Source organism: Gallinula chloropus (assembly GCF_964237585.1).
Source record: "Gallinula chloropus genome assembly, chromosome: 20".
NCBI classification, from domain to species: domain Eukaryota; kingdom Metazoa; phylum Chordata; class Aves; order Gruiformes; family Rallidae; genus Gallinula; species Gallinula chloropus.
In genome coordinates this window covers 9,534,082-9,558,833 of record NC_140105.1, presented here as the reverse complement: position 1 = coordinate 9,558,833, position 24,752 = coordinate 9,534,082, and the positions used below count along the sequence as shown (strand labels likewise).

The 24,752-nt window shown below is 45.1% G+C and overlaps 1 protein-coding gene across 2 annotated transcripts in view; it reads left to right on the top strand.

Annotated features, from left to right (window-relative positions):
* RPTOR (regulatory associated protein of MTOR complex 1) overlaps positions 1-24,752 on the top strand; it is a gene marked incomplete at its 5' end in the record, with an annotated part of 145,571 nt that overhangs the window by 5,727 nt on the left and 115,092 nt on the right. For both annotated transcript variants that reach the window (XM_084273382.1, XM_084273381.1), the window contains 2 exons: positions 9,047-9,149; positions 12,174-12,256. In XM_084273382.1, coding sequence (XP_084129508.1) covers positions 9,047-9,149; positions 12,174-12,256 — 186 coding nt within the window. The remainder of the gene's footprint in view (positions 1-9,046; positions 9,150-12,173; positions 12,257-24,752) is intronic.

The following is a 24,752-nucleotide window of genomic DNA, read 5'->3' as shown; positions in this document are numbered from 1 at the left end:
TCCACGCTTCCCGTGAAAGTGCTGCTGAATCTCTTCCAATACCACAGTTGTTGTGTCAACTTCAATCAGACCATGCTAATGGTGGGACCATGATCTGGCAATTCAGTGGGGTTGTTTTTTTTTCTCTGGAGTGCATTAGGCTTTAACTTGTGTTGTATACTTAATTAGTTCAGGTGGAGCATTAGGATAACTCCATTAGTTTCTGTAGTTTCTTCCACTGAGCATACCCAGGGTTTGATTTTTCCATCATTTTGTTGTGAGGCCCTTTTGCAAGGTACAGTACTTTGCTTTCTCTTTTTTGTGATGGGTGAACACAGGGAGTAAATACCAGATTGTACATTTGTGAACTTGTGCAGTCATGAATTTCTGCCTCTACCAGTTAGGGAAAAATGGCTTTAAAAAATCTAAAATTTTAGTGGGTCAATGTACAGAAGTGTCCAGGAGTCTTATTCCCTTAAATAGCTCCCTGAGAGCGCTTCATTTTAATTACATTTGCAATATGAGTAATAAGTTATAGAAGTGCAGTGTAATGTGTGGGAAAGGAGCTGACAGCGCAGTGGTGTGCAAAGCTAATTTTAGAGTGGGGAGAGACTTCACCATTAGCAAACAGAATGACAGCAAATAACTATATCTGTGTTTCTCCATTCAAAAAACCCCAATGAGAGAATATATATTTATATGTAATACTCTTTGTCTTGGAGACTAGGCCAGCCTGGGAGGCTGGTGTTGCTACGCTACTGAGCATATGGTATTTGGAGAGGAGTTAGGCAATTATTGCTACTTAAAATCAACATATATGTTGTAGTGGGTAATTAACCTCCTGCCACTCCCAGTGTGTTTGTAGAAATATGAAAAGCCTGTGAGTAGTGGACAGTGGCAAACCCACACACCTTGGAATGTATATGGGCTATTATTGCAAATGACATACATTAATTAAACATACTTGTCATTGTGTGAGGCTCTTCCTCTTAACTTCTCAAGTGTGGCCAGTACTAAACACTGGTGGAACCACACTGAACACAGTGGTGGTGGGCTGCTTCATGTGGAGCTCCTATGGAGGAAACACAGACATCTGTTCTGCTGGCAACTGCTGCTTTCTTGTGGCACCGTGGGTGCTGCGATAGCTGCGAGCTGGAGGGTGATGGGAATGGTTTGTTAATGCTTCCCTGGTTCCTACACTGCTTCTCTGCCTTTGTGTAGATGGAGAGATTCAAGGGCAAGGGGCTTCTGTGGAGTTTCAATTCTGTTTGTCTCCAAGGGTTATGTAGGTTTTCTGGGAAGTTTTGGGGGCTTGGTTGTGTTTGTCTCACTGATAGGTGGTTTTAATTGGCTTGCTGCTGTGCTGCTCTCCCCTTGGATGCTTCCAAAGGGGACTGTTAGCGTAGTATGGCCACAGGTAACGGGGAGGGTATTGATTGTGCTCTGTGTCTCACAGCTTTAACTGGCATTTCCAAGTGAAGTTGATAAACCCAAGATGCTGTTCTTACTGTTCTGTTCTTCTATAAAGAACGTGCTTTAGATAAATCTCATGAATTCCTTAACACCAGGTTCATGTCAGTGGCCGTCTTGAATCCAGAGTGTGGGGTGTGATAGGTGACAGATGGGCTCAGGACCCAAAGCATCCCCTGTTACCTTTTGGTCCCCACAGCACTTTTATTTCTGTATTTATATGCATTTAATTATTCTTGCTGCTGTGGCAGGGTGACCTACAGCTGGAGTAGCTTTTGTTGGGCAGGGGATGAGCGTGGCAGTGCCCAGCCAGAAGGACCAGTGCCTCGGGGGTGTGCAGCAGCGTGCGGTGAGCGTGATGGTTTGAGTCACGCTGTCCTGTCCCTCTGTGCAGCCTGGTGCCTGGCTGGAGCCTGCTCACAGGGCTGTCCCTCTGCCTGACCTCCCTCTAGCCACGGCCTACAGCCTGGCTTGCTCTGGGAAGCTTGGTTGTCTTCCTCAGGGATTCTTCCTTCCTTTCTCTCCATGGCACATCAGCAGTAAGAGATTTAAAGCCCCTGACGCGATCAAGTGGTTGAGCCTTATTAGGCAGGAGGACCATGTTCTGTGCTGTAATGCTCTCCAATGCAAGCAAACATCTTCATCTTTATGGTCCTGACACTTCACCTGAAATTATGGACTGGATCTTGTCTATAATTTTCTCCTATTTGCTCCTGTAAGCTCAGGACACTTCCTATTTTAACAGTTACTTTATTTTAGTGCAGTTGGCTGTAGCTCAAGGACTCTGCTTAAAGGGGACAGCGTGCTTCCTGCTGGAATGTGCGTTGTGCAGAGTGTAGTACTGGCTTGGTAAAGGTCTGGAAATGTCTTCTGGGAATAATCTGAAACTCTGGTTTGTAAGGAGGATCTGAAGATGAGAAGTCAGTGCATGGGAAGACGACACCTTTTTAAAGATGGTGTGAGACAGGAGTGGGAACATGGTGAAGGATGAGACGCAGCCTGTGCAGAAAGCGGAGCAGATAGACTTGTGCTGCTGTGAGAAGGAAACCTGTTGTCCCAGATCAAATGAACATCTAGAAAGTGTCTCTTGTTGATTGGCTGATTTTACTTGTTGCATAAAGACAGCAGAGGTTGTAGAAGTAAAATATTTCACATCTAATTATTTCTTATTGTTTTAAGAAATGATTGGCAGGGACAAGAAAGGACCATTTGGGTTGTATGCACTATGTGCTGGTGACGTTTGGATTCTTTGCCTCAACAGAGCCCATCAACCTCCTTGTCTTTGGGGTTTTCACTCCTAAGCACAGATCTGTCATGCATGGTTCTCTCTGGTCTCCAAGGGCACCTCCAGGAGCTGAGGTCGCTGGGCCGTAGCGAGTCACTTGGTATCATTCCCTATCAGATGGAGAAGATGCGCTGATCTCGGAGCAAGTAAATAGAAAGTGTCTATGTGTATCTTGGGTATTGATTGACAGGAGTGATTCATCTACAAGTGGAGGCAGTTCTTACAGAGTAAATGAAGGCTGCAGCTAAAAGTCTGGTTTATGAGGAGCTGCATTAGCATTACTGACTGCTCTTGAACTTCATGTAGTAGCTGCATTCGCCAGGTAAACGAACGTGTTGGACATAAAAACCTCTGAAGGAAATTCTTACAGAGGTCAGAAAAGGAAAGCAAACACTAAGGAGGAGTTGATCTAAAAATCTAGTGTATGCTGCCACAACAGTCACAGCAAGACCTGACCTTTTGGGCTACAGATGGCTGAAGACAACCTGCAGAGATGTTGAATTATTCATGTTGCAGTATTTCTTTGCATTCTATTGTTATCACTACGGAGAAGCACACTGAGATGTTTTTTTTAATAATAATTAATTTCCTATGTATATACATAGACATATATATATAAAAAAAACATTCCTTGAAACTGAAAGCTCTACCTTTGCAAACGTTACAGGTGAGCTGATGAGGACTGGCACATCTCTCTTCTGGGACTTCACCTGCTAAAGGGAAGTTTAATTAAAGAAAGAAGAGGAACACTTGATTGTCAATCATCTTGTACAGTGTGGTGCAAAATGAGTGTAGAAAGGTACCAGGTTGAAGTTTGGTGGGGTTGCTCAAAGGGCAACGCATCAGATGGATTCTGCAGCAAGGATCCCTGTTCCTTCTGCCTGCTCCCCAGGCAGAGATAAGTCATGTATGTGTGGGCTACATTCTGTCCCAGTAACGCCCTTCAGAACCCTCTCTTGGGTTTAGTGTGTGGTTGTGTGATGGAGTGGAGCAGGAAGGGCAAGGACTTGCCTGCCTGTTCAAAGTGATCAGCCTTTTACCAGCTGATTTGCAAACTGGCCTTACTCCATGGTGAGGTTTGGGCCTGAGCCCTGGAAATGATGCTTGGGCTGTTTGAGGGCACCCACACCACAGTGTTGCCACTTGTCAGCCCTTAGTTGGGAGTCTGAAATGGGAAGCTGCTGGAGAGTTCAGGGTGGTCATGTCCTCCCGGGGCTGCTCTGCTGTGAGCCCCTCACCCCAGAAGAGCCCAGCCTGTGCTGCTTGCTGCAAGGTGCCACCTTGGCCTGAGACCTTGCCATGTGTGAGTCTGCTGTGTAAACCTTTCCTGAGGCTTGGGAAGGAGAAAACAAGGTTTTCTGGTGTTGTGGATCATCTGCAACAGAAGTTCCAAGGGGAGAACAATGTTTCATGCTGCTAAATATTGCTCTTGCTGCTGGCTGTGTAGGGGAGCTCCTTGTTGAAGTATTTAATGGCATGTCTCCAAACTAGGTAACACCTTGGAGTTACTTGTGGGAGACCTAGCTGGTTTGTGCAAAATCTGTGTAAATATATATTTAAAAAGTCCTCAAGAAGTCTTTAGGGAGGGGCTGCATTTACTGAGCAGCAGGCTTGAGCTCGTTTTGCCAGTGAGGATTCCCAAATGAGAGGGCTGTGAGGATTTCTCTCTGGAAATCTGTCCTGGTATTTGTATTTAATCCTGATAAGTTCACCCTCAGCTCTGTAAAATAGTGTAGGAGCATATATTTTATGTTTAATGCTGACTTAATCTTGTGTTTGTATTAACTCACAGAAGCAATTTGAACTTATTGGCATAAAACCAGGCAGGTTTATAACGCTTGAGTGTTCATCTGTGTCATGTTTAAGCAGGAATTCTTCAGCTTGAAAATGGCAGTGTAGAAATAAAATATTGATGGGGTTTAAAATGTCCATTCTGAAATGTTAGGTCTTACCACAAAATGCACAATTTCTCATAAATTGTTTGCCTGACTTGTTCTTGGCATTACTGGAGCTGGAAGGTAAAACAGCTCCAAGACTCTTGAGGCTCCCCCTGTTCATATGTAGCCTACAACACATCTTTAGCAGCTGATGAAACAGGGTGTCTCTGGTACAGGCAGACTGGAATTACTTCAGGCACACTAGGATAGGATAAGTTTGGCTCCTGTGATGATAAAACCTCAGGTTTTCAATCAAAGCCTTTCACCTGAAGATAATGTAATCTATTTTTTATTGTAGTTGAAAATAACGGCAGGACTCTCGCTGCCTTTGGTTTGAGGTACCTGCAGGAAACGTTCCTGGCTCATCTGCACATATGTTTTGTCTCAAAAAGAAATAAGAGGTGAATTAAAAAAGTGGTGGGTGTTTGGTTTGAATTCCAAACAATTACTTCTCAGGAAGAGTTTTTTGACTGGGTGGATTTTGCCATTTAAGTATTGCAGGTTGTGCCATAGAGGTGTTAAGACTGGATGCAATGCAAAGCTGTGAATTGTATCTGGTGTGGTGCTGAGCTTGAACCTTTGCTGATAAAACATTGTAGTTATTGGTTTTCCTAGAAGCTTGCCAGATACTCTTATGCTTCTTTTTCTAATTGTAACAAAAATCCATGGAAATACATTCTAGTAGCTATATTCTTGAAATGCAGAAAAGAAAATTTCCACTGTCTTAATGACAGATGAGGATGTCCTAGTACTCCTTGTACTGAGAAGCTTTAAATATGGCACGAAGTTGCTGGTACCATGTTCTGAAACAGCTTTGAAATGTGCAAAGCTGTATTTGGGTTCTTGGGCTTAGGATTTCTTGGGATCTGTAATGCCAGGGTTGGATGTTGAGTGGGTGTCAGAGGGCAGGGTGAGAGAGCTGTAATTCTTAGTGAAGGGTAGATAACGGCAGGACAAGGGGGATGGATTAAAGCTAAAGGAGGGAAGGTTTAGATGAGATATTAGGGGGAAGTTCTTTACAGAGAGAGTGGTGAGGGGCTGGAACAGGCTGCCCAGAGAGGGGCTGGGTGCCCCATCCATGGGGGTGTTCAAGGCCAGGTTGGATGGGGCCCTGGGCAACCTTGTGTAGCTCCAGGCCTGGAGGTTGGTGTCCCTGCCTGTGGCAGGGGGCTGGAGCTCTGTGATCCTTGGGGTCCATTCCAACCCAGACCAGGCTGGGATTCTATGACAAGGAGTTTGGAAGTGTAATTCTTTCCCTCCAGTGTGGGGAGGTGGGCAGAGGGGAAGTAACCCCGTTCATCTCAGGTATCAGTGTGAGGGTTGCTTTTCGTGACTGGTTTGCTGTCTGTTTTCAAGGAGAACTGCTTATTTAAAACATTGGGGAACAGAAAATAAGTATCAGCCTCTTCAGTGTAAATCACAGATCAGACATCACCAGTAAACTATTGGGAAGTAAGTTGGTATTAACTGTAAATGGGAAACAGTAAATAAGAGACAGAAAAGACTGTTTGGCAGGCTACTTTCTCTTGAAAGAATGATTTGTATGGTTTCACTTCTAATAAGTTATTTTGACCTGTAGTTCTGTTTCCTGCTGGGTGTTTAGTGCCTGTTTGCCAGCGTGTGCAGAAGAGCTTTTTCACAGTGAGGGTGAGGGAGCCCTGGGACAGGCTGTCCAGGGGGGTGTGGAGTCTCCTTCTCTGGAGATATTCCAGCCCTGTCTGGATGCTGACCTGTGTGACCTGTCCTAGGGACCCTGCTTTGGCAGCGGGATTGGACCTGATTATCTCTGGAAGTTCCTTCCAACCTCTGTGATTCTGTGTGACTGCTGCTGGGGATGGCTGTGGGCCTTAACCCCAGCAGCACCATGCTCTTTGTGGGGTGCTGGGAAGGGGGTGCTGGAACAGCCACATCCTGTCCGGCCTTGGGCGGTGCAGGTACCTCTGTATCAGCCACATGGTTTGTGGTTGGGGGTTCTGCCTGATTTTCTTTCTTTTTTTCTTCTCCCAAATCATACCGCTGGGCCAATGCTTGACAACCCTTTCAGTGTAGAAAGTTTTCCTAATATTCAGTCTGAACCTCCCCTGGTGCAATTTGAGGCCATTTCCTTAACATACCTGATCCTGAAGATAACTCCTTGTGTAGCAGTACGTGGTTCTTGGGCTGCAGAAGAGTCTCGTGTCCTTTTGTGTGGGTCACGGAGTCTCTCTGTGTGGTTTGGTTGGGAGGTAAATCCATCAGGACTTCTTATGGGGGTGTACACCTTGTGGTGTGGTGGGTGCCTGTTCTGTGTGTAAATCTATTGGGTTTTGTTGCAGCTGTTGTAGGATGGTTTTTATTGATGTCTTCATAGAATCATAGAATGGTCTGGGTTGGAAGGGATCCCAAGGATCACAGAGCTCCAACCCCCCTGCCACAGGCAGGGACACCAACCTCCAGGCCTGGAGCTACACAAGGCTGCCCAGGGCCCCATCCAACCTGGCCTTGAACACCCCCAGGGACGGGCAATCTACTACCTCTCTGGGCAGCCTGTTCTGGCACCTCACCACTCTTTCTGTAAAAAAACTTCCCCCAATATCTAATCTAAACCTTCCCTCCTTTAGCTTTAGTCCATTGCCCCTTGTCCTGCCATTTTCTGCTCTTTTAAAAAGTTGAATCCCCTCCTGCTTATAAGCTCCCTTCAGGGACTGGGAGGCTGCAATGAAGTCCCCCCGCAGCCTTCTCTTCTCCAGGCTGAACAAGCCCAGTTCCCTCAGCCTCTCTCCATAGGGGAGCTGCTCCAGCCCTCTAATCATCCTTGTGACCCTCCTCTGAACCCTCTCCAACAGTTCCACATCCTTCTTGTATTGTGGGCCCCAGATCTGGACACAGTACTCCAAATGGGGCCTCATTGCAGTGAACCACTGGTGAGGTCTTTGTGCTGGGCTCTTTAAACCCAGGGCAATGGTTGACCTGAGTCTGGATGAAATAATTCCCTGAACAAGCAAAAAAAAGAGAGGGAAGGGTAAGGTGTGGGTGAGCAACGTCACAAGTGTCAACAGTTGCTGGCATGAGTTATTTTTGAGGGTAGCAGGTTCACCTGCTCTGTGTGCAGTGCTCTGAGAGCCCTGGTGAAACACCAGCCAGGGAATCCCCACTCAGACTCCTGCTGTGGTCTGTGCTCTGCAAGGTGCCGCGTCCTCCTTCGTGAATGTGTGTGGATGAGTAACTCCCACGTGACTGCAGGGTTCCCTAGGGAGAACATACTTTGGGATGAAGCTGTTAACCAGATTTCTCACCAATTTTTTACTCCGGGTTCCCCATCATAAACATGGGAGTGAGCAGATGCTGCAGAATTTCTGTCCTGTAGATGCAGAGCCTGTCCCCTCTCCTGGTGTGAACAGCGTCTCTCAGCTTCAGCTTCCAGTTTCTTTATGAATTAGATGTTTGTGTGGCTCTAGGTTTTCTGTTAGTGTGGGGTTTGGATTTCTTTTCTTCTCTTTTTGCCCGCTGTTCTGAAGTGTAACGAGCACCCTGGAGAGATGGGGATGCGGGTGGCCTTGCTTCAGCTGAGCAAGGAGCTCCCAAACACTCAATGGAAGTGATGGAAGTGCTGTAAGCCACGTTACTACTTCTGTTTTCCTTCTCTGGGATGGGGAAGTGCAGAAAAGAGCACAGGGATGGGAAATCCTATTTGTCAAGCACAACTCTTAACTGGCCATAGTGCTTAGTCATTGGTTCACTGCAGCTTTTTGGTGACAGTTTGGATGTTACACATTTGTGGTGCTGCTTGTGGCTACAGAAGCATCTCTAGATGTCAGTTTTGTTGTGCTGGTGCTGCAGCAGCTCAAGGCCAGAGCAGGATGCAGAGCCAGGTGATGCTTTCTCCTGAAGTAAGAATGTCCAGGATAACTAACACATGAAGATAACAAACCAACCAACCAAAAAAAAGGGCTGAATGTTTTTTTAAGGTTTAGTTGGTCACTTGGGTGGTTTTTTCCCTTGTAATGCTTTTAGTTTTAGAGAGGACATACTACAGTCTAATATTGACCAGGGACCCTGGATAGCATATTCTTATGTTTTAATAATGTATTGCAGTTGGACAGTGACTAATTTGAGTAGCAGGAATCCAGTGATATCCATTTCCATGCTCTATAAAAGAAGAATGGGCTCTGGAAATAATAATAAAAATAGTAACATAAAATATAAGTACTGTTCTATTTAAAAAAAGAGAAGAATTTAAGCAGTCCTGCCTTGCTTAATGTAGTCTGTGCTAAAGAGCAGGTAACAAAGCTTTGCTGAAACCCTTCAAAAGTTACAGGAGTGGTAAAATTTCAACAGAAGTGAAAATTGACCTTGCTTCTACACTGAGTAAGCGTTTCATTGTCTGTCTTTGCAGATGAAGACTGTTAGTGTTGCCTTAGTTTTGTGCCTAAATGTCGGTGTGGACCCTCCTGATGTGGTGAAAACAACTCCCTGTGCCCGTCTGGAGTGTTGGATCGGTAAGTCTTAAGAAATTCCAAGCTCCAGCCAACCCTTAGTCTTACAAATACGTAGTCTTAAAGCTGTGTGTTTCCTGGGCTTAAAACTGGGGTGAGCAAAAGGCAATCTGGCATCTGATTTCACCGTGTCTCAGTTAATTAAGTGTCCAGCAGCAACTGCTGCCATAGGGTCATCTCTCCTGCTTTATTCTAAAACGAGGTAGCACGGAGGGAAGAAAGCTGTTAATTAGCTACTTAGCTTCTCCTTAAATGTTGTGGATTTATAAATATCCAAGGAAGTCTCTGAGCAGCGGTGTCTTTAGAATATAGTGATCTACAAAGGTTTAAAATGACCCTGCATCACACAGCAGAGAGTCAGGTTTTGTAAAATGCGTGGACTTTACTGCATGATGAGGTGACTGCTCTGGGGCTGTTTTAGTTGGGATCATGAATTTGGAAGACCTGGCATTATCCCCAAGGATGTCTTGCCAGTAGTTCCAATGCATGGGCTTGCCACTTTGATGCTTTGTTGGACTGAATTCCTTGGGTCTTTTTGTTAGGAAATGAAAAGTTCCCTTGGTTTTGGAGATCAAGTCTGATTATCAAGATGAGACAAATCTGAAGTAATATTAGAAGGAAATACCTTGTGCAAGAAAGCTTTCTAAGATAGATTTGTTTTTTATCTGGGAGTTGAAGGTGTTTGGTCTTAGCCAGTAATGTGCAGAACACTGTAATCCCACGCGCTGGGGCTCATAGGCTGCATAAGCAAATTAATCATCACACAAACTGAATTTCTTGAAAAACTTCCAGAATGTCTCGTTTCTAACCTTGCTTTACCTGCTTGATGAATCATAGCATCTCATTTTTTTTTAGCCTAAAAATGCTGATGACTTTAAAGCAGTTACAAAGCCATGAGCATGCACTAACAAATCCATCTATTCAGCGGAGAGAGCAGCTCTCGTTTCTCATTGATACATGAGTAGGGAGCGAAGAGAAGGAAGAGCATTGCAGAGTCATTAAAATGATGTTATTAGTGATTATCATCAACACAGAGAATTTTGAATGCAGTTTTTTAATTAGATTTTTAGTGTGTATATATACACAAGTACTCATTTCCATTTCGAGCCAACTTGAAGTTTCTGAAAAAGGTAATTGCAAAAAACTACTGGGTTTTTTTTTCTTGTTCTTCTTCTGTACAACAGTCTGAAGAGAAGCTAATGGTGTGCATTGTGGAAACATAATGGCCTTGCCAGATGTGCAAGAAAGTGTGGCAATCGTTTTGGTGGGATCGCTGCTATTTACAGCTGAGCTGTGAACTCCAGTAACAAACAGTCACCGCAGCCGCAGACAAAAGCCGTTTCCAGTTCTCACTGTACCTTCCAGATGCACCCTTAGAACATCTGAAGTGTTTTGTTTTTCTCCAGAATTAAGCCTTAGCTGACATCTGTGCTGCGGTGTCAACCTGGCACCGCTTTAGGCACGGAGAGCTTCGTGCTGTGGCCATACCGAAGGCACCTCGGCCTGCGTATCTGCAGGCCTCTGCTGGCCTTGTCTGTACCCCCAGCGAGGGAGGCCGGAAGCTCACGTAATGGCTGAGGTGGCATGAGCTATGTTTAGCGAAATAATGTGTTGCCATTGTTTGGCTCTTGGAATGGCACCAGTGTACTTTATTTCTGTGTAAAGGCTATTGTTAATAATGCTAATGACTCCGAAGGCACTCCAGAGTCCACAAACTACATTCCTCTGCTGTCACAGTGCATGTGAAAGTGGCTTTAATTTCGGTTTCTGCAGCTCAGTAAGGTCCTTTTGAAGGCCTCAAAAAAACCTTTATGCTATTTTTTGGTTTCCTTTTTTAATTTCAGCCATAGCTAATGGCATATTAACTACCACAGCGATGTCACAAAGCAGTGTGAATGCTTTTGGGAGACAATGGTTCAACATCTCAAGGGTCTCCTGGCCTTAACTAGCAGGGGGGCTGTTGCAGTCCAGAGCAACAGAGAGTGTTGGAGCGTATCGAGCCCTTCCTAAGGGCCAGGGCTGTGGGGTCCATGGTGGGAATGGGTGCTGGCTCTGTCCTGGTCAGGCTCTTGCAGCAACAGCTCAGCTGAGAGAGATGAAAATTCAAATAAGATCCTACCTTTTATTCATTTAAGAATTACAACTGGCACAATCCTGCTGGTATCCTACTTCATTGTATTTTGTTTCTAACGGTACAAGATAGAATATTTGTCAAGATATTTTTTTTAAAAGAAGTCTTCATTGTTTGGGTTGAATGCTTTTAAAATAATTTATATTAAATAGCAGTGTATTAGCCTCCAGTTCTTTTGAAACTCGTTAATAGTGTCAATTATATGGCCATGGCTTTTTGAACCAAGTGCATAAGCTGAGCTTGTCTGGATGATGGTAATTATTTAGTGATGGTAATTATTTAGTGATGAAATTAACTTATTAAAAATCACAAATGGCACAGAGTCTCTGAAGCAGGAAGCGATGGAAATAAATGAAGTGGGATTTTGCATCAAACATCAAATCTTCAACCAATTTAAATTTTTGTCATTATTTACTACAGAAACCTCCACCCCCCCCAGTATTAAAGGAAACGTTATGTGCCTTGCCTGTCTTTCAAAACAAAATTGCATTTATTACCTCAGCAAGGAAATCTTTTTCCAAATTTGATAGTCTTGAATGGTTTTGAATTTGTACACAGAGGAAGAATTTGGGTATAGTTATTTGGTATATGGACCCAAGTAAATTCCCTGGAGAATGTAATGTTTATGAATTTGAAATTGAAGTACAAGAGGAACCTGCATTAAAACATCATTAAAGGATCTTTCTTGCACACAGAAGAGAGTGAAAGTGCGGAAAGCTGTTGCCATGCTCATGGTGGGGTCTTTTGTCTCTCAGCTTGTAGATCTGCATTTTGCAGGAGTAGCAGTGTGGAGTAGCAGGCTTGAATACACATGGAATCGGAAAGAAGTTCTGCTTCTTGTCAAGCTGAATGGTTCAGTTGTGGTCAGAAATACTCATTTGTGTTTTATTTCCTAGATCCTCTGTCAATGGGCCCTCAGAAAGCTCTGGAAACCATTGGTGCAAATCTGCAGAAGCAGTATGAGAACTGGCAGCCAAGAGTAAGTATTTCCCTCTCCTTCCTCTCTGCAGTGCTTGATATGATGCTCCTTTGAGCTTATGTTTGATGTAGACTGAAAACTAAGATAGATGCCTGGTCCATGGCATGGGGGCTTGTAGCATTCGTCGCTTCCTTTATCAGTCAGTGAATGGATTCTTATAAGCTGTCAAACAGCACTTGCTGTGATCGCTCCCAGGGTATTTGTTTAAAGTAGATAGTCCTACAGTGAATTATTTTTAAAATTTATATTCCCCTGACTTTATTGTATGTTTGAGATGTTATGAAGCTTTTGATTCTGAGTTTAGACTTCATTCAGTTGTACAAGAGCCTTTGGCCTTGGCTGCCCAAAGCTGTGTCTCCCAGCACCCATCAATACTGGATTGATCCTTTGGGACAAGTGTGTGTTGTACAGTTAGCACCTGAGGAAGGCTTTTGATTTTGTTGTAAAACATAATTTCAGGGCTTTGGTAACTGCTGATCCTAAGTAAACTATAATGTCTTTGGAATTGAGTGTTGTGGGTAGGAGCAATGCAAAGCAGGAGTTAGAAACGTGAGCTACTGGTTTGTAGCATCTCAGGCTTTCATGCTGGGGAAGTGTTGTGCTCCTGGGTATTTCAATGTCTGTAGTTTCATGTGTCTTAGTAAATAAACTACAGAAAGAGCTAAAGAATGGAATTTGAAGACTACAGAATCCTCTTTGCTGTCGTGTTCCTCAGTATGTTCATGTCCTTATCTGTATGCTCTAGGCAGTCTGGGTCAAAATCCTCCTTTTCAAAGTATTGACTATTAAATCATAAATATATCCTTGTAAGTATGGAATACATAACCCAAACAGAAATAGTAACTTCTCTGAACGAGCCTCCCTGTAGCTTTGCTTTAATATTTTCTCCTTATGATGTGGTGTGTGTAACAGCCTGGCCTTTTTTTCATGGGACATTGTTTCTTCTCTCCTTAGATTGTCTTCAGTAATAACAATCATGGATGTTTTCATCAGCACCTGGACTGTATTCTCTAACATTACTCACTATTTAGTGTATCAACAGCCTACTGAGTGTCTGTGTAATGCCTGATAGAGTATGGTCTGCCATGCAAAAGTTCCTGGTGTTTCCCTACCCTGTGTACAGGACACGTGGCTGAGAAGGTCTCTGCGTTAGCAGTGCCCTTAGGTATTTTTAGTCAGCCTTGCTATTTAAACTGTGATGGGTTACATCCATTTACGTGTTTCTTGATGCTTTATAAAGTCAGTAATACATTGAGTAATATAAATGTAAACACAGCTCATTTGGGTTCTTTCTTTCCTCCTGCCTTTGTTTGATGCTTCCTTGCCCCTCTATTCAGGGTCGACTGACTGCGTCCCAGGTATCACGCAGTAAAAGCTGGATGTATCACCTGAAGGAGACTTACTCTTTTCAGTGCTGAAGTGTTTACATTACTAAATCTGTGGGTATGCTTTTTTCTGAAGTGTTTTGTTAGGTATATTTGTATCAGAAGGACTTGTCTTGAAACACACATGGTGTATGTTTCAGATAAGACTTTTCTTCTGCGTTTCTCCCCTTAGTACACAGATGGGTTTCTGATCTCCCTCTAGCAGCCCTAGAATTTGGCAGAAAATTCAAATAGGGTCAGAAACCAAATAGGAGAGCAAACCATCTTGATGCAAAGGTTGAAAACAAACCTCCTCTTCTGCTCTTTAATAACAGAGTCCATATTACTGAGGAATGAGGGACAGGCATCTGAAAGCAGCAGGTACCCTGTGTGGGCCGACCTCACGCTGCCTTGTAGAGTTTGCACAAAACATGAGGCAATTACCAAGCTCAGATGTTTGTGTGCAAGGTGCCTGGTTCTTAACAGTAAATCACAGCCCTTTGAAACATTGCGAAGCTGAACACGTACCGCTTTATGGCACTCTACAGGGCTCTTGAGTTTTCTGCAGTAATAAAGAGAAGTTGATGTGCCATCTGCAATAAAACAATAGGAACATTATTGAATTTCCTAGACCTTTCATATAAATACTAATACATCTACTTTTGTCTGTTTCTCGGTGGTTTGGAGGGGTTGGAGAATTGATGGAAGGAAGACAAGTTGGGGGAAAACTAGGCAGTCTGGTTAAAAAAGGCCAAATCATTAAAATCCTCTGAAATAGGCAATATGATGGGGTTTGAGCTGTGGGTCCATATGCTGGGAGATGCCAGTGGTCAGTGTCTTACTGGGAATGCACAGACAGTGCTAACTACTGGTAATGAGTCCTGCTGTGTCATTACCAGTGCAGACCTTGTCTGCTTATGGTTGTAGGATGGTGGTCAGGTACAGGCCTGCTTGTGTTACATCCCAACAGCTGAGGGGAAACAGCCTTAAGGGGTAAACGTGAAAACTCTTTGTGTCTGGAAGCTCCCAGGCTGCAGAGCTGATACATATTTCCTTCCAGGTCTTATTGAGCCCCTTTCTAAATAATTTACCAGCTTGCCATTGCTTGAAGTATTTGTTCTGATTAAATTTAAGACTTTGCTTTATTGCTGTGTAGCTACATAAATTTGTGTGCTGCGGGAGTAAAAAACCACTTCAGCTGTTGTTTCATCTGCAAAATACTGCAGTTAAACCATATTCAGTCACTTCATCACAATTCTCAAATGAAAATGGTACTGGGGGAGAGAGTAGGAGCTGACAAAGCTGTGGGCTTTATCTGTCTTCATAAAGAATTTTCTGAACAAATAAGACTTGCAGTTCAGTGCAAAGTTAGTTTAGGTGCTAGTGAAAAAGTGGAAAGGGAAAAAGAGCTTTTCTCTGATGTTGCCATGGGTCGTGGGTTTTGAGTTTCACTAGGCACAGAAGGGGTTAAACTTGAGGGTAATCTGGAAAGCAGGCTCAATTACAGGGGATAAAAGGGGCTGCTTAAGCAGCTGAGAATGAAAGGAGAAAAAGGTAGTGAAAGTTCAGAGCATGGGACCCCATAATACCCAGCTGACTGGGGGAAATCCTTCCCCAGCCCTGCTCCTGGCAGGAGGGGCCGGACTGGGATCAGGGACTTTGACCGGCAGCATCTGGAGATCCCAAGCAGAAGAGCCTTTGGCTGGGACAGCACCTGGTATTGCTTTAATTGCCCACAATGAAATACTTTACATTTCTCCTGGGTAATCCTCACATGCTCTGTATTGAAACTATTTAGACAAGAAAGTAGTTTTCCTCCACTTCTGATCCTCATTTATTCCCCGTGGCTGAACACTGCCCGTGTCAGGTGTAACGCTGTAGTAAGTGCCTGCTGAGCACGTTACTCTGCTTGTGCTGGCAGTAGGTACCAAATACTTTTCCTGTTGTTTGGATGCAAATTCAGTGTTGGTGGCAGTGTGTGCTGTGCCATTCCAAAGGCAGGAGCCTTCCTCAGTTTCAATAGACTTTGTTGGAAAATGGGGACAGCAGACTGCGAATTCCGAGTGCTGCTGCAGTGAGATGGTTTATGGAGATGCAGTAGCTACTGGGGACTTTTATGGGCAGAAGTTGCTGTTACTTAAGTCCCAGTTTGCATCCATTTATCAGCAGAGGCTGGGACTTGGGTTCTTTGCTGTAGCGTTCTGCAGAGGTGGAGCAGAGAGGTTAGTGGTGAGGATGATGGTGTTACTCTGCTTTCTGCTGCTTCTCTGTGTGGCACGCTGCTCCTGTTTTTCTGGAGGGCTTGGAGAGCCTGATTTTCTGCATCCTCTTGGCTGGAGTTCTCTGAACTGAGCTACAGTGCTTCTGCACAGAGAGCATCAGTTACCTCTGCACGATGGTCACTGTACAGAGCGCCACGAGCTGAGGTCGATCTGCGACCGCTGGCTTCTGTCTTAGAAGGGTGCCAGGCCTTTTTGGTTTGCTTTCCCCCCTTTCTCATAACAGACATATCTTTACTTGGCTTCCAGCCTTCCCTGGGCAGTGATGTGTCCTTCATCTCCGTTCCTAGGTGTATGCCTTTGGGAATGGGGCTGTGTAGCCAAAGGCAGAGCTGTAGGTTGAATGATGTACAGTTTACATAATTCAGGGCCTGGTATGAAGTAGTCTGGAGCATTTGCTTATTACATGTCAATGAAATTATAGATTTATCTTTTCTTTTTGTTGGCTGTGGCTGTTGACCAATTTCTTTCTTTAAACTGACCAGAATATCCAAAGGACTTTTTCCTTCCTTTTTCTAATTTTGCTCAATAATTTGGGCACTTCTGTTGTGATCCCAGATGAATCCCAGCAGCATTCCTACGCCAGGTGCTTTGGGCAACCTTTACTCTCTGGCAGGGACTTTCCCAGTCCTGCCACTGGAAGGTTGAAACCTGCTGTCAATAACTCCCTGGTGAGAGGTTAGGTGAAGCATGTTGTCTTGGAGATGCTCCCGTTCCTCCACTGCTCATAAAGTGCATGCTTCACCCTGGGGGAAAGGGACCTTGTCTCAGTGAAAATTAATAGTTTTAGGGTTTTTATAAACTCCTTTTTCTCAGAGTTTGTAGCATGTGGTGGTCTCTGCACAGCTAGCTGTGAGACTGCTGGGAGAGACAGCCTAGCATCCCCCTTTGGCTCTGGTTTGGAAAAGCTTCCTTTTCTTTTTCTTCCCCCCTTCCTTTTGGATGTAAATTGTACTCTGGCTGCCCATGGGAGCCTGGTCTTGGCGGCAGGTGGTGCGGATGAGATGGAAACCTCTGCGGCACAGCCCGCAGCCTGAAATCAGCCCCATGCAAACAAAAGGGAGGGTGCACAGAGGCTGTAAAACAATAGCTGTCAGTGTGATGGGTCTTGGCGTGACAGAAGCCTGACTCTAGACGTGTGGGTAGATGTTACGACGTGGCACGGCGCGGAAATAGGGAGTAAGTGGTTGTAGGGGAGTTCTGAACGTGCACTCATCAGGTGGAAGAGAATGTACCCAGGGAAATAGGTTTGGAACAGACCAGAGAACAGGGTTGTAGGTAAATTTGCTTTGCATGTGAGGTTACTGGAAGAAATAAGGTCTGGAAGGTATAAAGAGGAACAATAGTAGTGCTGGAGGAAAGAGTATCTAGAGAGTAATTACTAACAGCATGTTCTTCAAGCTGGAGCAATACGCAATTGGCATGTTCTCAAGATCTGTCAAAGAACCCTGACAGCTGCAGCAAAGCCAAGGGCTGGAGTGGATCTGTTACCCTCCAAATCTGGACTCTTGCAGAAAACAAGGCTGTAGTTCTGGTATGTGAGAGCTGAGCACCAGGGATGGGTTAGGAGAAAAGGGAAGTTGCGTGCTCAGCTCTGTTTAAGTTAGATCTTGATTCGTCCTCTTGTTTTGATGTGTGTGGAGGTTTCAGGGGAGGGAGAAAGAGCACTGGAGACCCTTGTAGCAGTTGGAAATTGGTTGGCCCTTGATGTGGTGGCAGTGGCCTGAGGCCAGTTTGGATAAACAAGCCCTGTTGTCCCAGGGAGCGCAGGCATTGAGCCCCCTGCTCTTCCCCAGGTCTGGAGGTGAGCAGGGCAGCGAGGGCTTCCAGCCACTCTGAGATCTTGCAAAACTCTTTCAGTAGAATCTTGCTTTGCACAGAGACCTTTCCTTCCAAGGTCAATCCTTCTGTGGAATTTGGGATATTTTTACATCCTCTGGTAAGTAACTTACTGGAGTGTGAGAGGTTTGTGCCTCCCTGTGAGATTTAACCACAGCAGGGCCTGCTGTTTGTCCCCTGTGCAGTGCCTGTTTCCCCCACTCCCCTCCTGCCCTCTCCAGCCAGCAGCTTGGGGGCTGTTCCCCCCCTTGCCATGGCCAGCACCAGCTGAAGAGCTTTAGATGTGACATCCTGAAGAATTCTCCTCCCTTCACCCGCTTGCCTAAATAACACAAAGTCAATTCCAGTATTGATTTTCTAGGTCAGGTGCTCCATTGCTGCCTTCATCTTCTTTCCAGTTCCTCCTTCTTTGCTAAGGCAGTCATCTTTGCTTCTGATTGTCGAAGGGCATCAGTTGTGAGGGTTTCATTATAGCCCCACCTGGATGGACATCACTGGAAGGAGGGAGAACGATGAAGGGAGAGGATGATCCCAGGGAGGGGGAGGACTGGAGGGATCTGGAAGAGAAGATGAAATAGAGTTTTAGAAAGCCTTTGGGAAAGGTGGCTTGCAAGCAAACACTGGTGTAGCATCCCTTGTCACCAGGGGTACTGTGGACAATTGTCACACAGCAATTTGGTTTCTGTTCTTCTGTGCTTCTCCCCTTGATGCTCCATTACTTACCTTAGTGTCCCTTATAAAGAGACAGGTGGTAACATATCTGCACTCGTTAGTCTGGCAGATCTAGACATGTTCTCAATCTTTCCAGCCCATTTAATTTACGTGGCTGTACACATTTTTTCACTCAGTTCAGAGAGGTGACATAATCAAGGAGGAGTGACAGCAGCAAATCTTTTATTGAAGTGGGCCTGAGGGATCAGAGGAGCTTGGTCCCAACCCCAACCAGGCATGCCTCTCCCTCCACATGTGGCATTAGTAGGAATGTATGGTAGTTCGTTACCAAGTTGAACTATAGCTACACGTTATCTTTCCCCCCAGGTTGTTGATGCCAGGCTGAGACTCATGGAATCACAAGGTTGGAAAAGACCTTTAGGATCATCAAATCCAACCGTTCCTGGTTGAGGTGACTCAACCATCCCTGGATGTGTTTAAAAAAAGGGTAGATCAGGTACTTAGGGATATGGTTTAGCATAGGACAGGAGTGTGGATGTCCCATTGGGCAGGTCTTTATTTAAAGGGTTTTCCTTGCTCCCCCCCACCAGCCCCAATCCCGTATCCTGCGTTGTGCAGTGCCTCTTGCAGGCTGCATCCACCAGCGAGTGATCGTCTCGGAGGAGACATCACGTACGATACGGACAGATGATACTTCTTGTGGCAGCCTTCAAGGAAACAGTGATGCTTTTCTGATCAAACAAGGCTGCCTCTCTCCCTTTCCTCGTCTGCTTCCCAGCAGTTTTCCCTTAATTTCAAAGGAAGTACAGTCAAGATACTTGAAACAGATAATTTAAGGCCTTTACCTTTTTGTGCATGTTTTCTGTCGTTGATGCTGTTGTTTCCCTCATTAGATATCTCAGGGCTTTGATACGGTTTCTGAGGTTCCTTGCATTGCTTCCTTCTGCCTAATTAATTGGTAAGTTGCCTGCTGCACATCAAAGGGTTGAGCATTTCCTAAAGAGTAACTAGTTAAGCATGAAAACTAATTGAACGCATGACCTAATTATCGCTCGCTCTGTGTGAGTCATACTTTTCCTTTCTTTCTGCAGGGTTTTGCTTTTAAAACAACAGCAAATACTAATTGCCCCTGCAAAAGAAATACTGTAGAATTCCAAAGGGGGAAATGGAAAATGGAAAAATTTGTACTTGGGTTCCCTACTCTGCAGATATAGGAAAAAAGGAAGTGGGGGAGAAGACATTGTGACCTTGTTTAACAAAACCAGGTTTCCCTAAGAGGACTGTGGTGTTTGTTTTTTATTTCCCAACAGCCTCTTGAATTTGGCAGCTATTTCAGGCTCTGCAAAATTTTGCTGTATCAATCCTTTGCTGTCTTGTTAAAGATCAACTGTCTTCAGCATAAAACAGCATTTTTTTTTTCCTAAGGGGAAAGAAAAAAGTCTGTCATAGAAGGCAGGTCAACAAGCCTGATCGCCAGAGCCAGTTATTCACGTTCTCATTCCATCTGAGAAATGGTGGTGGTGCCTTTTGGCTGTTAGTGAGCCATGTTGCTGGTTGTGCAGAACATCCCTCTAGAAGGACTGAGAGGGGATCTTATTAATGTTGATAAATATCTTAAACGTGGGACACAGGGGGACGTGGCCAGCCTCTTTTCTATGGTCTGTGGGGACAGGACAAGGGGCGCTGGCCTCAAGTTGGAGCACAGGGAGTTTCGCACCAGTATGTGGAAGAACTTCCTGGTGAGGGTGAGGGAGCCCTGGGACAGGCTGCCCAGGGGGTGTGGAGTCTCCTTCTCTGGAGAGATTCCAGCCCTGTCTGGACACCGACCTGTGTGACCTGTCCTAGGGAGCTGCTTTGGCAGGGGTGTGGATTTGATGAGCTCTGGAGGTCCCTTCCAGCCCCTACTGTTCTGTGATTCTGTGACTGGTAGTTTAGCACGAGTTGTAAGTATGGTAAATGGTGAAAGTCACCTCTTTTGTCTTGTGAATGCATACAGAGACAATCAGGGCCAATTAAGCCATTACCTGACTTACAGTTTTCCTTTTGGTGGTTCTCCAGAGCCCTCTGCAACCCAACCAACTGCTCATCCTCAGCATAGCTGAGAAACGGGGCTGTCTCCCTTTAAACGTTCACCTAAGATAGTTTTAAACCATCAACAGAAGCTACTCTATTTTGTGCTGACAAATCTGAACTGGGCCACCTATTTTCCTCTGCTGTGGGGCACTGAGCATCGGGAGGAAGTCACAATGAGTGTCTGTGGGGACTTCAGCATCTGACGCTCCTGCGTAGGTCCCCTGGAGGTTTGTAGCCTGAATCATACAGCGTGTCTGTAGGCACTGCTGGTGTGGGAGCAGCTGGACCACCTGAACATTAGAAAACAAAACCCCAAAATCATCTCTTACAGCAATGGTAACTGAAGGGTTTGGGAGTAAAATATGCAAGTGGAAAGCTCCCTACCACAGTTCTGGGGCTCAGCCTAGGTAGGACACATGTTTTGATTCCTTTGACAGTGGTGGTGGGGGGAATCTGATAAATCTTTAACACACTACTGAAAATAAAGTGGAAACTGCAAAATTGCAGCACTAATATACTTAATACTGATCTGAGATCCTTCTGGAAAAATGAGGCACAGAAAGGAAAGCACTGATGTGAAGAAGCACATTCAGAAGCGATGCAGACAGGGAAGCGGCATTAAGCTGTTTTGTGAACTGAACTGTTCATGCATTGCAGATCAGCAGTGATCTGGCATTCTGGAATTAAGTCAACAAACTTGCAACATCAGTTCAGTGGGAAAACCCTTTGGGTCTTGCTGAAAGCCTGGAATGCAGCAGTCAGGAGTGACCTTGAATGAATTTGATAGGGCAAAGGGGGAAGACTGTGGCCCAAGTCTGGAAAGACAAATTTAAGCCACAATGGGAAGGATGTTTAACTTGTAAGCAAACCAAATGTCTTCCTGTTTTCTAAGAGTGATGCAGCACTGTGACTGTTCAGGTTAGTGGGGCTCTCAGCAGCCTTCAGAATCCCTGAACTGCTCCAGCCGGTGCTGGGTGAGGGTGCTTGCCTCTGTTGTTCCTCCCTGGGAAGCAGACCTGCATCAGGGCAGGGCAGGGGCTCCAGCTCACCCCATCCCTATTTCTGTGTGTTTTAAAGAGCTCCCCTTTAAAAATGGGAGGGGTGACCTGGTAGAGCGCTCAGATGCACGGTCAGGAAGGCCAGCTTGGCAAGGGAGCTGCTGAGGGTGCAAGGCCGCCAGGAACCAGATCCTGACCTTCCTGACTGCCTTGCCCTCCCTTACACACTTGCAGAAGCACTGCTCCCCCCCTTGCCAAGGTGGAACTTCTGCCATGGCCTCTGAAGTGCTTTAATCTTTGCGTGTCACTCAGCATCTGAACTCCTTTCACCTGTGAAACCCTCTGTTTCAGCGCAACCATTCAGTGACCATGCTGCTCTCTCTTTGTTTTCTGTAGTCTTCTGGTGATAAGAGCCATTCACGCTTTATACTTCCTCTTTGGTATGTATTTTGTCATCAAAATGGGGCCAGAGTTTGCAAACAAGTGAGTTTTTTGTACTTCAGGGTATGTTCCTGTGACCATTGTACTCTTATTGTCAGTTTGTCCTGAGATGTGAAGAAAGCCCTGATATTGAAAGGCTTCTTTAAAGAGATAAGCAGCTCTGCCTGCTCAAATCTGATTAACGTTTTTCTGTAATTACCACCCAGCCTCTGTGTGACCTATTTAGAAACACCTTGCCTTTGTGCTGCCTGGAGAGCAGTGAATCGCTGGTGAGGAGACAGGCAGGCTCCTGCAGACCCACTGCATCGACCCAGTGAATGCCACCAGGTAGCCACTGGACCAGTCACTGCAAACTGGGGCGTGCAAGCAGTACTGTTATTAGAGCACTGAAGCTTCTTTCTGAGTAGCCATCAGTTTTGTGCACAGTGTAGAGCATTAGCAAAGGAAACTATTTACATCTTTGTTTATATTCCTGCTGACCTCTTAAGGCAGAGTGAGAAAAGCCTGAAGTGCTTTGGCTTTCACTCCTTTCCTGTGCATCTTAGCAGAACATAAACCTCTGAGGGATTGTTTCTCCTGACTCATTAAGCAGTTTGTGACATGCTTCATTAAACAATTACTTTGCAATTAGAGGAAAACTTGAAATTACTAAATAATTATTTCATGTATGAGAAGCTGTAGTTCCTGCCCCAGCCTGAACACCGGGTAGTAGCTCCTCCTGGTGAGGATGATGTGCTTTGACCAGCATGTGAAGACAACCAGTTTGAGGATTCATTTAGGCACCTGGTTATAGTCCTGCAGCCCACACTGGCTGCTGAGGGCTTGTGTTTAAGAAACAAGATGATGCAGAGCCTGAAACTTTAAAGAGCTCTCAAAATAGAGGCTGTAAAGGAGGAACAGTGCTAGAATGACACTGTTGCTGAGGAGTTACGTTCTTTGACTAAGAAGGTTTTAATGATGTGTCCTGGTGTGTACCTAAAATCCTGTTAGAGCGTTTTGTGATGTGACCCATCAAACTGCCACCAGCCAGAGGACAGGGCTCTGGCGTAGGAGAAGCAGTGGAAGTTCTTTTGCAAGTCCCTTTGTTTAAAACTAGACAATCCTTTATGCAGCCATCTCAGGTCATTTACTTTATTGGAATGGATAGGAGGGGTTCTCACCACCCAGGGTAGGCTGGTGGGTAGTGTCTGGAAGTCCTGGAGCACAGCTGCAGTGTGTAGCAGCGTGCTGTTGCTGAGCAGCACACCCGTCTCCCGAATCTCTTGTAGCAGATACTCAAGGTTAGTAGTCCTGATTTGTTTTGGTCTTCCCTGTCACCATCAGTTCTCATGAACAGGCTGCTCAAAGGTGGCTTTTTTTGGGAGTATTGCTGAATACTGAATCCACACAAGGAGGATTAGATACTTTAGAATTCATTTCACATTGGATTTAAAAGCAAGGTCAAAGACTCTGCAGAGGAAAGGTAAAGTCACTACACTGCTGACTACAGTCAAGTGAATAAATGCTCCTCCCTTGTAGCTTAGCACTAGTAATGCATTTTGTCCTAGACATCTCACACCTTAAGCTCTTTTAAGTCCTGGGCTGCTTCTGAGTATACTATTGTATAGGAGATGGAGGTGGGCTTTTAAGATGCAACCAGGTACCTCCAGAGCACTTGCCTAAAACAGTCTTCCTTGTGTCTTAGTTAACTTAAATGTCTGTAAATTATAGCATGTCTTCACTGTAATTAATATTTTTCAAGTTAGGAATAACTAGTAACTTTGAGAAACCATTTTTTCATGGCCTGAATTAGCCAGGTTAAGCTGTTTGTAACATCAATACAGAGAGTCCAGGCTGCTCCCTTGACTTAAAGATGCAGTTTCTGATTATCTTTGATGAACCCTCATAACGTTACATCAGGGTAATTTCACGTGCCCACAAGCTGAAGTTAAATTACCTACCAGGTGGGTTGTCTTTCAGTTGGTGGTTTGGTTTTTTGGTTTGGTTTTGTTTTTTTGGGGATTTTTTTAAAGAAGAAAAAAGCCTGGAGTCTGTGGATATGGATCAGAATAATTTGGGTTTGCATGCATGTGTCTGATGCAGGAGTTACTGTGGTCATGTCAGCTTGGGCTTACAGGCAATGGAATTTGATTGATAGTGAGTATAAATTGAACTCACTTTTACATTGCTGAGCTGATCTCTGAAGTTATCACCTAACACACTCTTGCTGCTGTTTACTTCTCTCCTCCCCGTGTTTTGCAGTCTGACAGCCTGGTGCAGCAGAAGCCTGATCTGGTGCTCAGCTCCACCAGCAGCCAAGTTGCACCAGTGCAAATGCTGGGAAATGCAGAAAACCCTGTGTGAGACTGCGGGCACCCTGCCAGGGCTGTGCTAGACAGCGTTTGCCAGGTACTTGGGGACAAGCTTGTCACGCCACGCTCCTTTCTGGGCTCTACAGCAAACTGGGAGTGACTACAAGGTCATGGCTGCACTCTGAGGATTTCTGTCTTACGAAGGTTTCGCTGCAGCTTTCCTTGTCTGGGGAAACCAGCCACCCAGGTTAGATAGAGCACATCGCTTTGGGATGGGATGTCACATCTCCCCTAGAGAAGAGGCACCAGGTTTATTAGGACACATCCTTTTTGTTGATGTAGGGAGGGTTATTTTAAACAAATGCTTGCAGTGGGGTGGTACAGAACATCTTGCTCCATGAATTCTAGAGGCTGAAGGGATTTTTGGACTGATTTCCTGAGGAAGCTGGGCTTTTAAAACCGTGCAGTGTGTGGCTGCTGCTTGCACCCGCTGTACGTCCCAGCAACCTTACCACATCACCTGCCAGTTTTAAAAGGTT